This window comes from Oncorhynchus keta, chromosome 10 (genome assembly GCF_023373465.1).
Source record: "Oncorhynchus keta strain PuntledgeMale-10-30-2019 chromosome 10, Oket_V2, whole genome shotgun sequence".
NCBI lineage: Eukaryota > Metazoa > Chordata > Actinopteri > Salmoniformes > Salmonidae > Oncorhynchus > Oncorhynchus keta.
In genome coordinates this window covers 16871057-16884924 of record NC_068430.1, presented here as the reverse complement: position 1 = coordinate 16884924, position 13868 = coordinate 16871057, and the positions used below count along the sequence as shown (strand labels likewise).

General features: G+C 41.8%; 1 protein-coding gene and 1 pseudogene across 1 annotated transcript in view; both read left to right on the top strand.

The window, feature by feature from the left end:
* LOC118388304 (ski oncogene-like) overlaps nt 1-6432 on the top strand; it is a 55774-nt gene extending 49342 nt beyond the window's left edge. The window contains exons 3-7 of the mRNA XM_035777210.1: nt 306-409; nt 588-856; nt 3395-3678; nt 3835-4065; nt 4201-6432. Of these exons, the coding sequence (XP_035633103.1) occupies nt 306-409; nt 588-856; nt 3395-3678; nt 3835-4065; nt 4201-4371 (1059 nt within the window). The 3' untranslated portion in view covers nt 4372-6432. The remainder of the gene's footprint in view (nt 1-305; nt 410-587; nt 857-3394; nt 3679-3834; nt 4066-4200) is intronic.
* Nucleotides 6433-7671: 1239 nt separating this feature from the next.
* On the top strand, nt 7672-13709 carry LOC118389626 (1-phosphatidylinositol 4,5-bisphosphate phosphodiesterase eta-2-like; annotated as a pseudogene).
* The last annotated feature ends 159 nt before the right edge of the window (nt 13710-13868 follow it).

Here is a 13868-nt window from a genome sequence, read left to right as displayed (position 1 = left end):
TTTTTAAGTGGAAATTACAAACTTTAGAAGCCTTTTTAAACCTTGAATACACAGCAAGTTTGCATATCCTGCGGTGCAGGTGAATTCTTTTTTAAGTGATCAAATTAAGATCCTATGCCTTTAAACAGAGTCCTTGTCTAATTGACTGTGTTACCTTACCTTATACAGTTAGATAATTAATGTTGTCAATAGTCTTTTTAACAAACCTGTCTGCCTTATGCAATAAGATTTCACTTTTCCTTTCCAGGGATGTTTTTCAAATTCCCCATTTCACTGTATTCTATATGAATTCTATATTTTGTCAGGATCTGAAACGGGTCCCGCTGAAACAGAGGTCGTCAGCCTTCCGGCCCTGGTCCCCCAGAAGTCCATCTGCTGGGGAGGAGAAGTCTACTGGTCACAATGAGAGGTCAGTCAGAGACAGACAGTCATGTTGTCATAGTTTCACTCATCCATTTGGCCGTAACATTCCTAAGGGATTACAATGTAATGAGGACCAATAACTACATTGTCCGCTGCTATGATCCCTTACTTTATATTGTTGAAATACAGTAATTAAGGTCACTTGTATTTTCTTGTCATAACAGATTCATCCACAAAAACATAGACACGTCTGTAGTGTCAAATGTGGCCCCAGCTTTGTTGGCCTACCAGAGAGAGGAGCAGGCCCCTGTGGGCCACAGTCAGGCTCTAGCCAGGGGAGACCAGCACATCAGCTCCAGACCAGCACCACAGTGTGGAGACTCCCAGCCTGGTCCCAGACCTGTCCACATCAACACCAACACTAATAACACAGCCAACGGTGTGGAGGACATGGAGACTGACAGGGAGATCGAGGTGGACGACTGTGATGACTGTGAGTAATGACACACTGTTGTTCAGACATTCGGTAGGAGAAATAGGGCACCGTGACACAAATTACTCCAACTCTCAAGGACAGGCAACCTAACCCGCGCTAATACTACTGGAAGAAGGCTATGGTTAGATGGCCTGATCCCTGTGACAGAGCACCATCTAGTGGTGCTCCAATAGTGGTGCTCCAATACATTTTTTAGGCTTCCCGCTATGAAAGGCCCAGTGCAGTCAAAAATGTGATTTCCTCTGTTTTATATATATTTCCACAAAATGAGGTTGGAATAATACTATGAAATTGTGAAAGTTATGTTAATACCATTTTCGTGTAATAGATGTAATTTCAGCCTGTTTTTGAAGGATGGAGTTTCGACCTGCCTGGTGATTAGTTAATAGACCAATAAGAAAGAGAGTTCCAAACAGCTCTGCCGATAACAGCTAGTTTTCCTGTCCCCACTCAGACCACTCCCAGACAGTCCCTCTCCTCGCCCCTACCTGGGCACGCACCAGGAAACTTCTGCACACATTGACAACAGCCACCCTTGCATCGATACCAATAGCTCCACAAAACGAGCGGCCCTTGTAGAGCAAGGGAAACGACTACTTCAAGATCTCAGAGCGAGTGACGTCACCGATTGAACCGCTATTAGCGTGCACCCCGCTTACTAGCTAGCCATTTCACATCGGTTACACTAGCAAATTCTTACTAGCTAGCCATTTCACATCGGTTACACTAGCAAATTCTTACTAGCTAGCCATTTCACATCGGTTACACTAACAAATTCTTACTAGCTAGCCATTTCACATCGGTTACACTAGCAAATTCTTACTAGCTAGCCATTTCACATCGGTTACACTAGCAAATTCTTACTAGCTAGCCATTTCACATCGGTTACACTAGCAAATTCTTACTAGCTAGCCATTTTCGGTTACACTAGCAAATTCTTACTAGCTAGCCATTTCACATCGGTTACACTCGCAAATTCTTACTAGCTAGCCATTTCACATCGGTTACACTAGCAAATTCTTACTAGCTAGCCATTTCACATCGGTTACACTAGCAAATTCTTACTAGCTAGCCATTTCACATCGGTTACACTAACAAATTCTTACTAGCTAACCATTTCACATCGGTTACACTAGCAAATTCTTACTAGCTAGCCATTTCACATCGGTTACACTAGCAAATTCTTACTAGCTAGCCATTTCACATCGGTTACACTAGCAAATTCTTACTAGCTAGCCATTTCACATCGGTTACACTAGCAAATTCTTACTAGCTAGCCATTTCACATCGGTTACACTAGCAAATTCTTACTAGCTAGCCATTTCACATCGGTTACACTAACAAATTCTTACTAGCTAGCCATTTCACATCGGTTACACTAGCAAATTCTTACTAGCTAGCCATTTCACATCGGTTACACTAGCAAATTCTTACTAGCTAGCCATTTCACATCGGTTACACTAGCAAATTCTTACTAGCTAGCCATTTCACATCGGTTACACTAGCAAATTCTTACTAGCTAGCCATTTCACATCGGTTACACTCGCAAATTCTTACTAGCTAGCCATTTCACATCGGTTACACTAGCAAATTCTTACTAGCTAGCCATTTCACATCGGTTACACTAGCAAATTCTTACTAGCTAGCCATTTCACATCGGTTACACTAGCAAATTCTTACTAGCTAGCCATTTCACATCGGTTACACTAGCAAATTCTTACTAGCTAGCCATTTCACATCGGTTACACTAGCAAATTCTTACTAGCTAGCCATTTCACATCGGTTACACTAGCAAATTCTTACTAGCTAGCCATTTCACATCGGTTACACTAGCAAATTCTTACTAGCTAGCCATTTCACATCGGTTACACTCGCAAATTCTTACTAGCTAGCCATTTCACATCGGTTACACTAGCAAATTCTTACTAGCTAGCCATTTCACATCGGTTACACTCGCAAATTCTTACTAGCTAGCCATTTCACATCGGTTACACTCGCAAATTCTTACTAGCTAGCCATTTCACATCGGTTACACTAGCAAATTCTTACTAGCTAGCCATTTAGTTACACTAGCAAATTCTTACTAGCTAGCCATTTCACATCGGTTACACTAGCAAATTCTTACTAGCTAGCCATTTCACATCGGTTACACTAGCAAATTCTTACTAGCTAGCCATTTCACATCGGTTACACTAGCAAATTCTTACTAGCTAGCCATTTCACATCGGTTACACTAGCAAATTCTTACTAGCTAGCCATTTCACATCGGTTACACTAGCAAATTCTTACTAGCTAGCCATTTCACATCGGTTACACTAGCAAATTCTTACTAGCTAGCCATTTCACATCGGTTACACTAGCAAATTCTTACTTGAGAAATTGCTCTTTGCTAAGAAGCTATTTTGTTTCCTTCTGACCATTTTGATTGAATGCAATCACAGTAAGATACTTAATTATTACCCAGAAATTATTTTATATTGAGGTAAAATGGCTACATTGGATCTTTAACATAATGTTTAATTTTCTGTCTGTCAGACCCACCATTGGTCCCCTCCTTGGCATCCCCTCCCTCTGCCTGTTCCAGTGGGTACCAGACCCTGACCCCCCAGACCACCGTGAGGCCTCTGGAGGGCCCAGTCCGGCTGGTATTACCAGGGGAACCGTCATGCCCAGAGCTGGACACGCTGAGACAGACCCTGTATGGATGCCTGGACTCCAAGGAGGCCAGGGAGAAGTTCCTGCAGGAGATTATTCAAATGAGAGTGAAGCAGGAAGAGAAATTGGGGGTTGCTCTGCAGGCCAAACTTAGTCTTCAGCAGGTAAACCTCACACTCAAGATCCAAAATGGCCCCCTTTGGCACAAAAAGGAAAACAGTTGATTTATGTGTAGAGAAAATCTGTAGGTGTCTTAAAGATTATGTTTCTACACATAAAAAACTGTTTTCATTTATATATATATTTTTATTCCCCCACAGGAGCTGGAGTTTGTGAAGGTGTCCAAGAAGGGGCGTCTTCGAGAGGCCATCGAGGCCAAGCACAATCTGAGGAAAGAGATAGATCACCTGCATATGGAGTGGGACAGGAAGATGAGGGAGGCTGACGAGTCCCGTGGCTATCTGAAAAGAGAGCTGGAGAGAGAGATACAGTTACGGGTCTGCGACAAAGGCTGTGAGGCTGAACGCCTGCGATCCAAGTACTCCACACAGGTAAGACCAAGATCCTAATGATATAGCATATATACTTAGGATATCATACTTAAAGAATCACACACACACACACACAATTAACTGTAATTGAGTCATTGTATATGCTCCCTGACTGATGTGTATGTTCCTTTCCAGATTAAAGAGCTGCAGGTCCAGCTGCATCAGGCGGAGGCAGACCGAGAGCAGCTGAGAGAGGAGCTACAGCAGGAGAGGGAGGCGCGGCAGAGCCTGGAGAGGGTGGTCAAGGACCTGCAGGCTCAGCTGGGAGGCCCACAGGACAACGCCATGAACCCCCCAACACACTAACACAGAGACACACAGACAGACATAACACCCCAATGGATCCTAAAGATGCATGCAGTGGACTGGAGTCAGAGACGTAAAGCAAGAGGGTGGATACAGACTGAATTGCGCCTCTTGTTAAGGAAAAGAAATTCAGTCAATTGAAGATGTTTGTTGGAGCAAAGTCAAGATGTTTTCATAGTATGAAAAATACATCTTCTGATTACTGATATGGTTACTGATAGGAGAGAAATGGACATTATTATAATAATATATGAACCTCATAGGGTGAACTGGATAGAAGCATGAATACGCATGTCGTACAGCCTACAGATGATAAGAAATACACTACATAGAAGACACCTCACAAGTGACTTTAGAGCCCTCAGTCAGATTCCTGAAGCTTTTTAAGGATTTTATTTTGGTATAAGCTATTTAAAAATGTAGAAATAGAGCTACATAATGTTACTTGAATATAAAAGAGGAGTGATTGTTTTCATGAAATGACAGCTGCAGATGTAACTCTTGCATGTGCCACACAATCTCGGTACACTTTAAGGTATTACAAACCACTGAAAACAATGGACTGGACACCAGATGACCACTATTTACTTCATTCAACCGATCAGTTTGCTTCATTCTAATGTTTTATTTTGATGTTGTACAGGAAATGTTGCCTGAGCAGCACTGCTATCCTACAGGCAACGCTCACATACATATTTACACATTCACATATAAACATATTGGCCCATGTATACCAGCTTCTCTACCGTGTGTATTCGTGTTCTTGTATTTAAAGCCTGAAGTATTTGGGATTGTGTGGTCTGGAATCAGTTCCAGCTACCGTTTGTTCTCATCTTAAATATTTTATGAAAGTGTTACTTTTTACAATCGTTATACAGCTTAATATGGTTTGTTTTTTAATTGTTTTGAGATACAGTATATTGTGTATGAAACCAAACCATGTGACAAGTGTTTAACTGTGCTTGTCCATGGAATGCAGTTCCGCCCACATAAAACACCTTTGATAAAGCTTTATCTTTGGTGAATTGAGGTATTTCTGATTTTGTATCGAGTACTGTAAAATAATTTATATTCTGAAATCATTTCCTGCTTGTCAATTATAAGCAGCATACATTTTTAGTCACTGGTTTTAGGGCTCTTTGAAAAAGCAACATGTGCTGTTTATATGAACAACATTTCTACATATACAAAATATGGATATATTTTTTTACTTTACTAAAAGTAATTGCACTTTTAAAAAATAAAATTGCATTGTGCATTTAACTCCCTCTTATGTTTTTCAACTCACAAATGAACATGAACATAGAATTGAACAACATCATTTAATGACCTCTTGTGTAAATACAACGTTTAAGGATGATATTGTGAATACTGTTTTTGTCAATAAGTTCGCTTGCTTCACACCTAAATTGCATATGAATATCATTTTGACTCATACTTGAAACCAATAGAAACTATATTTGAAATGTTGATATTCTAGTTTCATTATTGTTCCCCTTCTATATCATCTGAAAGCAATGTGCATTTATTACAATGGATTATGGGTAGAGAAAAGAAGAGGAAAGATTGCTAATTGACCGATCAGTGATCTTTGTCCGATGGAGACAAAAACAGTGAGAGAACATTTAAAATGTCCTCTTTATTTTCTTTCTTCAATGAGAATTTTCAGAAAATATATATTTTTTGATGTATTGTTAAGTGTGTACCAAAACCCAGACCAAAATAGAAACCTGAAGATGATATCTCAGCATCAATTCCTTTATCAGGTTTCCCAATGCTAAAGCTCCAATTAGGATAAATATTACAACTTCTCTGGGTTTCATTCCTAGGTGCTCTCTTATGTATTGTAGAAGAAAATAATGTTATATCTCATGTACCAGTTACTATTATTATCTCCCCACTGAATACCTGTTGGGTACAATGTAATACCATTATACATTGTGTTTATGCTCTTGTTGTAGTTTTGGTTTGTAAGTGGGGTTTGTTTTTGCCGCTTGTTTCAGTGTAGATGTTTTATTTGGAAAACCTGTATAATACCCATTAAAAATCAAATCAACCATATTCAATGGTGTGTTTAATATTTTACTACTGTCAGTGAGTTACACAAAGTGTAACACTGTTATGTATTAATGTTATTAATTGTCCCTGTTTCTTAGATATGAATACATAACGCATAGATGATGGTTATGGACTGCAGTAGACCCAATCAATGAGTCAATGTTGGAGCAAAAGATGTTCAAGGTGGAAATTACAAACTTCAGAAGCATTTTAAAACTTGAAATACACTACACGTTTGTCATTTCCATTGCAGGAAAGTGCCTTTGCAACAATTTGATCAAATTAAGATCTTACATCTGTATATACCCTTACAAAAAACAAAAAAAATTCAAGTGAAAAGCATAATTTGCTCAAACTGAGCTTTAGTTTTTGTTGGATGTTTTCAGTGCATTTTCAACGCATTCCGAAAATTAGATTTAAAAAATGTTGCACTGAAACAGTCTGAGGCTGTTTTTCATGGTTCGTGCTAGACCACATAGTTCCAGTGAAGAGAAATCTTAACACTACGGCATACAATGAAATTCTAGACAATTCTGTGCTTCCAGCTTTGTGGCAACAGTTCGGGGAAGGCCCTGTTTCAGCATGACAATTCCCCGTGCACAAAGCGAGGTCCATACAGAAATGGTTTCTCGAGATCGGTGTGGAAGAACTTGTCTGGCCTGCAAACCCTAACCCTAACCCTAACCCATACGTAGAATGTATGCACACATGACTGTAAGTCGCTTTGGATAAAAGCGTCTGCTAAATGGCATATATATATATATATATATACTTTTTTAGCTACTTTCAACCCTTTCCAGAACCCTAACCTTAACTAACCCATTAACCTAAATCCTAACCTTAACCATAACCTTAACCCCTGACCCTAACCCCTATCCCCGCTAACGTTAACCACCTAGTTAATGTAATATATTGTAATATATCAATTTCGTAATATATCATACCTATTGCAAATTCGTAACGTATTTAACAATTTGGAATTCGAAACATATCATACGAAATGGATGATGGACATCCACAAATTAATACGTACCATAACATATCATAATCATTTGAGTGTCCTGGATTTTTGCTTACTATGTTACATCTATCCCTGAGTCCGGGTTGATGAAATCGGTTATTACAGCTAATTTACTGCTGTATTATTATTTTTCTTTTCTTTACCTTTATTTAGCCAGGTAAGTCATTGAGAACACACTCTATTTTACAATAACGACCTGGATTCCTTTCCTGTTCATTTTAATGTTGTTTCTCCCCACTCCCAAGTCCATCGATGAGGCGTGTGACGGGAAGAGATCTGAGATCTTCCAGCGCCATGCCGACAGTCGCTTTGACCACAACTGCTGCTTCAGTATTTACCATGGCGACCATGTGGAGTCTCTTGACCTGGAGATGAGGCCCACACCTGGATTACTGGCCTGAATTACCCCATGGCTGGCATCTGGAGATGAGGCCCACACCTGGATTACTGGCCTGAATTACCCCATGGCTGGCATCTGGAGATGAGGCCCACACCTGGATTACTGGCCTGAATTACCCCATGGCTGGCATCTGGAGATGAGGCCCACACCTGGATTACTGGCCTGAATTACCCCATGGCTGGCATCTGGAGATGAGGCCACACCTGGATTACTGGCCTGAATTACCCCATGGCTGGCATCTGGAGATGAGGCCCACACCTGGATTACTGGCCTGAATTACCCCATGGCTGGCATCTGGAGATGAGGCCCACACCTGGATTACTGGCCTGAATTACCCCATGGCTGGCATCTGGAGATGAGGCCCACACCTGGATTACTGGCCTGAATTACCCCATGGCTGGCATCTGGAGATGAGGCCACACCTGGATTACTGGCCTGAATTACCCCATGGCTGGCATCTGGAGATGAGGCCCACACCTGGATTACTGGCCTGTATTACCCCATGGCTGGCATCTGGAGATGAGGCCCACACCTGGATTACTGGCCTGAATTACCCCATGGCTGGCATCTGGAGATGAGGCCCACACCTGGATTACTGGCCTGAATTACCCCATGGCTGGCATCTGGAGATGAGGCCCACACCTGGATTACTGGCCTGAATTACCCCATGGCTGGCATCTGGAGATGAGGCCCACACCTGGATTACTGGCCTGAATTACCACATGGCTGGCATCTGGAGATGAGACCCACACCTGGATTACTGGCCTGAATTACCCCATGGCTGGCATCTGGAGATGAGGCCCACACCTGGATTACTGGCCTGAATTACCCCATGGCTGGCATCAGTGCCTAAGACAGTCTGGCGAAGAGACAATGCAAAAGGGACCAATATCCTTTACTCTGTTACTGTGGAGCATGTCACTCGTAGGGCATCTGTGTCCTCATGAATGATTGGTGAATATAGACTAAAGACCGTGCTAAAAGAGCAATGAATACACACATTTGACAAATAGAATAGGACCTGAATATCATCAACCTGTGGTTATTTAATTAGATTAGGATACAATACTTTCCAACATTAGTGAAAAATCATGTTTAGCAACACATGTAATTCTAGGGATGTCATGTCACATAGGATGCATTTTGATACACACTACAAGTAATGTCTTGATGTCATTGGTCACTGGTCTCCGTGTCTCATCCTTAACTCTTATTCCATATGGTTACAACAGACTGTCACGCCATTTCCATAGAGAGCTTTTATTCTCTATGTTGGTTAGGTCGGGGTGTGATTTAAGTGTGGGTTATCTAGGTGAACTATATTTCTATGTTGGCCTAGTATGGTTCCCAATCAGAGGCAGCTGTTTATTGTTGTCTCTGATTGAGGATCATATTTAGGTAGTCATTTTCTCATTGTGCTTTGTGGAATCTTGTTTATGTTTAGTTGCCTGTTCGCACTGCATTGTCATCACGGTTCATTTATGCTTTATTTTGTTTTGTATTAGCTTAAGTTTCACTTTCATTAAAATATGTGGAACTCGAAGTACGCTGCGCCTTGGTCCGACCATCATTATTACGAACAACGTAACACAGACCTTCTCTGAGGCAGACAAAAACGGGGATGGCAATTTGAGCCTTGGAGAGGTTCTTCAGCTGATCCACAAACTCAAGGTGAACCTGCCCAGGCAGAAAGTCAGAGAGCTGTTTATAGTAAGATCATATTCAGAAAATCCAAGATCTGGGGTATCTCAATGTTTCTCATTACAATACAGTAGTTTTACAGAAGATAATTATATACTGCTCAAAAAAATAAGAGGGAACACTAAAATAAACATCCTAGATCTGAATGAATGAAATATTCTCATTAAATACTTTTTTCTTTACATAGTTGAATGTGCTGACAACAAAATCACAAAAAGTATCAATCAAATCAAATGTATCAACCCATGGAGGTCTGGATTTGGAGTCACACTACAAATTAAAATGGAAAACCACACTACAGGCTGATCCAAGAAATGCCCCCCCACACCATGACTGACCCACCGCCAAACCGGTCATGCTGGAGGATGTTGCAGGCAGCAGAACGTTCTCCACGGCGTCTCCAGACTCTGTCACGTCTGTCACATGTGCTCAGTGTGAACCTGCTTTCATCTGTGAAGAGCACAGGGCGCGAGAGTGGCAAATTTACCAATCTTGGTGTTCTCTGGCAAATGCCAATCGTCCTGCACGGTGTTGGGCTGTAAGCACTACCCCCACCTGTGGACGTCGGGCCCTCATACCACCTTCATGGAGTCTGTTTCTGACCGTTTGAGCAGACACATGCACATTTGTGGCCTGCTGGATGTCATTTTGCAGGGCTCTGGCAGTGCTCCTCCTTGCTCCTCCTTGCACAAAGGCGGAAGTAGCGGTCCTGCTGCTGGGTTGTTGCCCTCCTACGGCCTCCTCCACGTCTCCTGATGTACTGGGCTGTCTCCTGGTAGCGCCTCCATGCTCTGATCACTACGCTGACAGACACAGCAAACCTTCTTGCCACAGCTCGCTGTGATGTGCCATCCTGGATGAGCTGCCCTACCTGAGCCACTTGTGTGGGTTGTAGACTCCGTCTCATGCTACCACTAGAGTGAAAGCACCGCCAGCATTCAAAAGTGACCAAAACATCAGCCAGGAAGCATAGGACCTGAGGAGTGGTCTGTGGTCACCACCTGCAGAACCACTCCTTTATTGGGGGTGTCTTGCTAATTGCCTATAATATCCACCTGTTGTCTATTCCATTTGCACAACAGCATGTGAAATTTATTGTCAATCAGTGTTGCTTCCTAAGTGGACAGTTTGATTTCACAGAAGTGTGATTGACTTGGAGTTACATTGTGTTGTTTAAGTGTTCCCTTTATTTGTTTGAGCAGTGTATTTATCATATTGACTGATAAATATATAGATAAATATATATAAAACAAAACCCAGCATCTCTTATAACTCATTTGGAAGAGCTTGCGTTTCCTTACATGGTCCTGCACACAATGTACCCACCAAATCACTGTCATAACTCATGAGGACGACCTTAGCAGAATCACCAAATTTCTTTCCATTAAATATCCTGGCTGGTAAATTTAGAGTAATTTTTATCAGTGAATGTAACAGATTAAAGGCCTATTATAAACTATTTGCATTGTGAAAACTAATGCAACATTTGCTTATTATACCATTTATACTCCCAACTGTAATATTATCTTTTTTTAAAAAGGATTCTAAAAAATAAAAACAACAACAACAGATGAGGAATGCCCCCGTCGGAACACAGGGAACCACTGCCCTAGTCAGCAACAGGGTTTTACTGATGACAAGACCTTTCCAAACAGGTTTTATGGGTCAAATATCTTGGCCTGACAACTTGATCTCCAATCCTAGCTTGGAGCTAGTATGAAGGATGTGATGTCGTGTGTCAGAGTTTCCTAGCCGTACATTGAGAGAGCGCAGGTTGGTCGCTGTACAGGAGGAGCACGCTAGAAGAAGCCCAGGGCATATGGCCACCGCTGAACAGAACAGATGGCTTTCATTGTAAAACTGTATGTGTTCAGCATTATGCTCCAGTAATCCATGCTGAGGCACTTTGAGTGTGGTTTGTTCCATTACATTACCTGTCTTCTGTTCATCTTAACTCCTCATGTCAAACACAGTTTTGTTTTGTGTCAGTCTGTGGCTGTGCAAGTAGAATGTATATTAGTAGTTGTGTTCTTTAGAGGATTTGTTTTCTGTGTTTTATCTTAGACAAACAGTGACATAAATCTAACCAGCAGCAAAATCACTATCCCAGTCTAACCCTAACCTTATAAACCCAACACTTCTCATCCTAACCCTAAACCCAACTCTTCTCACCCTAAACCTAACCCCAACTCTTCTCACCCTAAACCTAACCCTAAACCCAACTCTTCTCACCCTAAACCTAACCCCAACTCTTCTCACCCTAAACCTAACCCTAAACCCAACTCTTCTCACCCTAACCCTAACCTTATAAACCCAACACTTCTCATCCTAACCCTAAACCCAACTCTTCTCACCCTAAACCTAACCCCAACTCTTCTCACCCTAAACCTAAACCTAACCCCAACTCTTCTCACCCTAACCCTAACCTTATAAACCCAACACTTCTCATCCTAACCCTAAACCCAACTCTTCTCACCCTAAACCTAACCCCAACTCTTCTCACCCTAAACCTAACCCTAAACCCAACTCTTCTCACCCTAAACCTAACCCCAACTCTTCTCACCCTAAACCTAACCCTAAACCCAACTCTTCTCACCCTAAACCTAACCCTAAACCCAACTCTTCTCACCCTAAACCTAACCCTAAACCCAACTCTTCTCACCCTAAACCTAACCCTAAACCCAACTCTTCTCACCCTAAACCTAACCCTAAACCCAACTCTTCTCACCCTAAACCCTAACCCTAAACATGAACATTTTCTTTCCATTTTCAGGGAGCAGACACAGATGATAACCAGGGTTTGTTAGCGTTTGAAGAATTCTGCACTTTATATAAGATGTCTACGTGCAGATGACCTTGTCTGGTTCATGGATATTGAACAGAAGGTAAAACTGAATTAAAGCAGAATATGTAAGATATTTTTTACATTCTTCAGTCATTATTGCTCTCTTCTCTTTTCTTCTGTTTCTGTTTGGTAGATGGCGGGTGTCACCAGAGGTTATTGTCTGGATGTAATGATTTTCTTCATCTGAACGAGAGGCGGACCAAAGCGCAGCGTGGTTGTTTTGATTCATGCTTTAATAAATCACTACACATGAACAAACTAACAAAAACAAGAAATGTGAAAACTCAAAACAGTCCTATCTGGTGCACACACAGAGACAGGAACAATCACCCACAAACACACAGTGAAACCCAGGCTACCTAAGTATGATTCTCAATCAGAGACAACCAATGACACCTGCCTCTGATTGAGAACCATACTAGGCCGAAACATAGAAATTCCCAAAACCTAGAAAAACAAACATAGACTGCCCACCCAACTCACGCCCTGACCATACTAACTAAATACAAAACACAGGAAATAAAGGTCAGAACGTGACACTGGAGATAATGGGTCAGTTTGAGCCATGTGCTCAAAACCTACAGAATATAATTCTGGGCATCGATGGTAGTGATTTTCATGACACAAGCACTTGTATCTTAAGTATCACAGCCCACAGAAATATCAAAATACAAAACAGAATGTCAATGGCAGAAAGGTCACGCATCCCAAGTCTTGCATCAGGTTTCACCAACCTGCAGGGGATATCTTAAACCCAGACCACCATCAGGTGCACCAGGACATGACCCAGCCCCTGTGTAACTACTTCATAGCCTCGTCCCACAACACCTACATGACAGGGGACCAGCTTCTGTCTTGAGTCCAGGGTAGACATGTATGCCAACGTGCTCCAGGCTGGCTCTCGCTGTGTGGAAGGTAAGCTTAGGCACTATCCTGACCCTTTAACTGCCTCCCTACTGAAAACATTGCAGTGCTGTTCTCTTACTAGTATATACCATCCTCATCACTCACTTGATCTCTCACTCGATCACCCGACCACTCACCGTGTCTCTCAGTGGACTGCTTGGATGGACCAGACAGGGAATCTATTATTCATCATGGCTACACACTGACATCAGTAAGTACCTTCATTTTGTCACCATATCCAGCCCAGGTATAGATAGAAATAGCAAACCATTCATGGGCAATTCACTTTATATTCCAATATGTTGAGCCTATAGAGATGGTTTGAGGATGCAACATTGTATCTGTCCCATTCTGACGTATGTGAGAGCATGTGCAGCACCATTGCGGCCATCTCCATTTTGAAGTAGTCCATTTTCGTCTTCTACTACTTTTATGAGTTGGTAAACAAACTGAACGGATGTACACTGCCACGTAGAGTGTGTTATAACAGGTATAAAGCAAAGGTTGGCGATTTATTGCCACCTCCAGTTGTGGAATGTTTACTCAAAAGTATAATTCATTGGCTG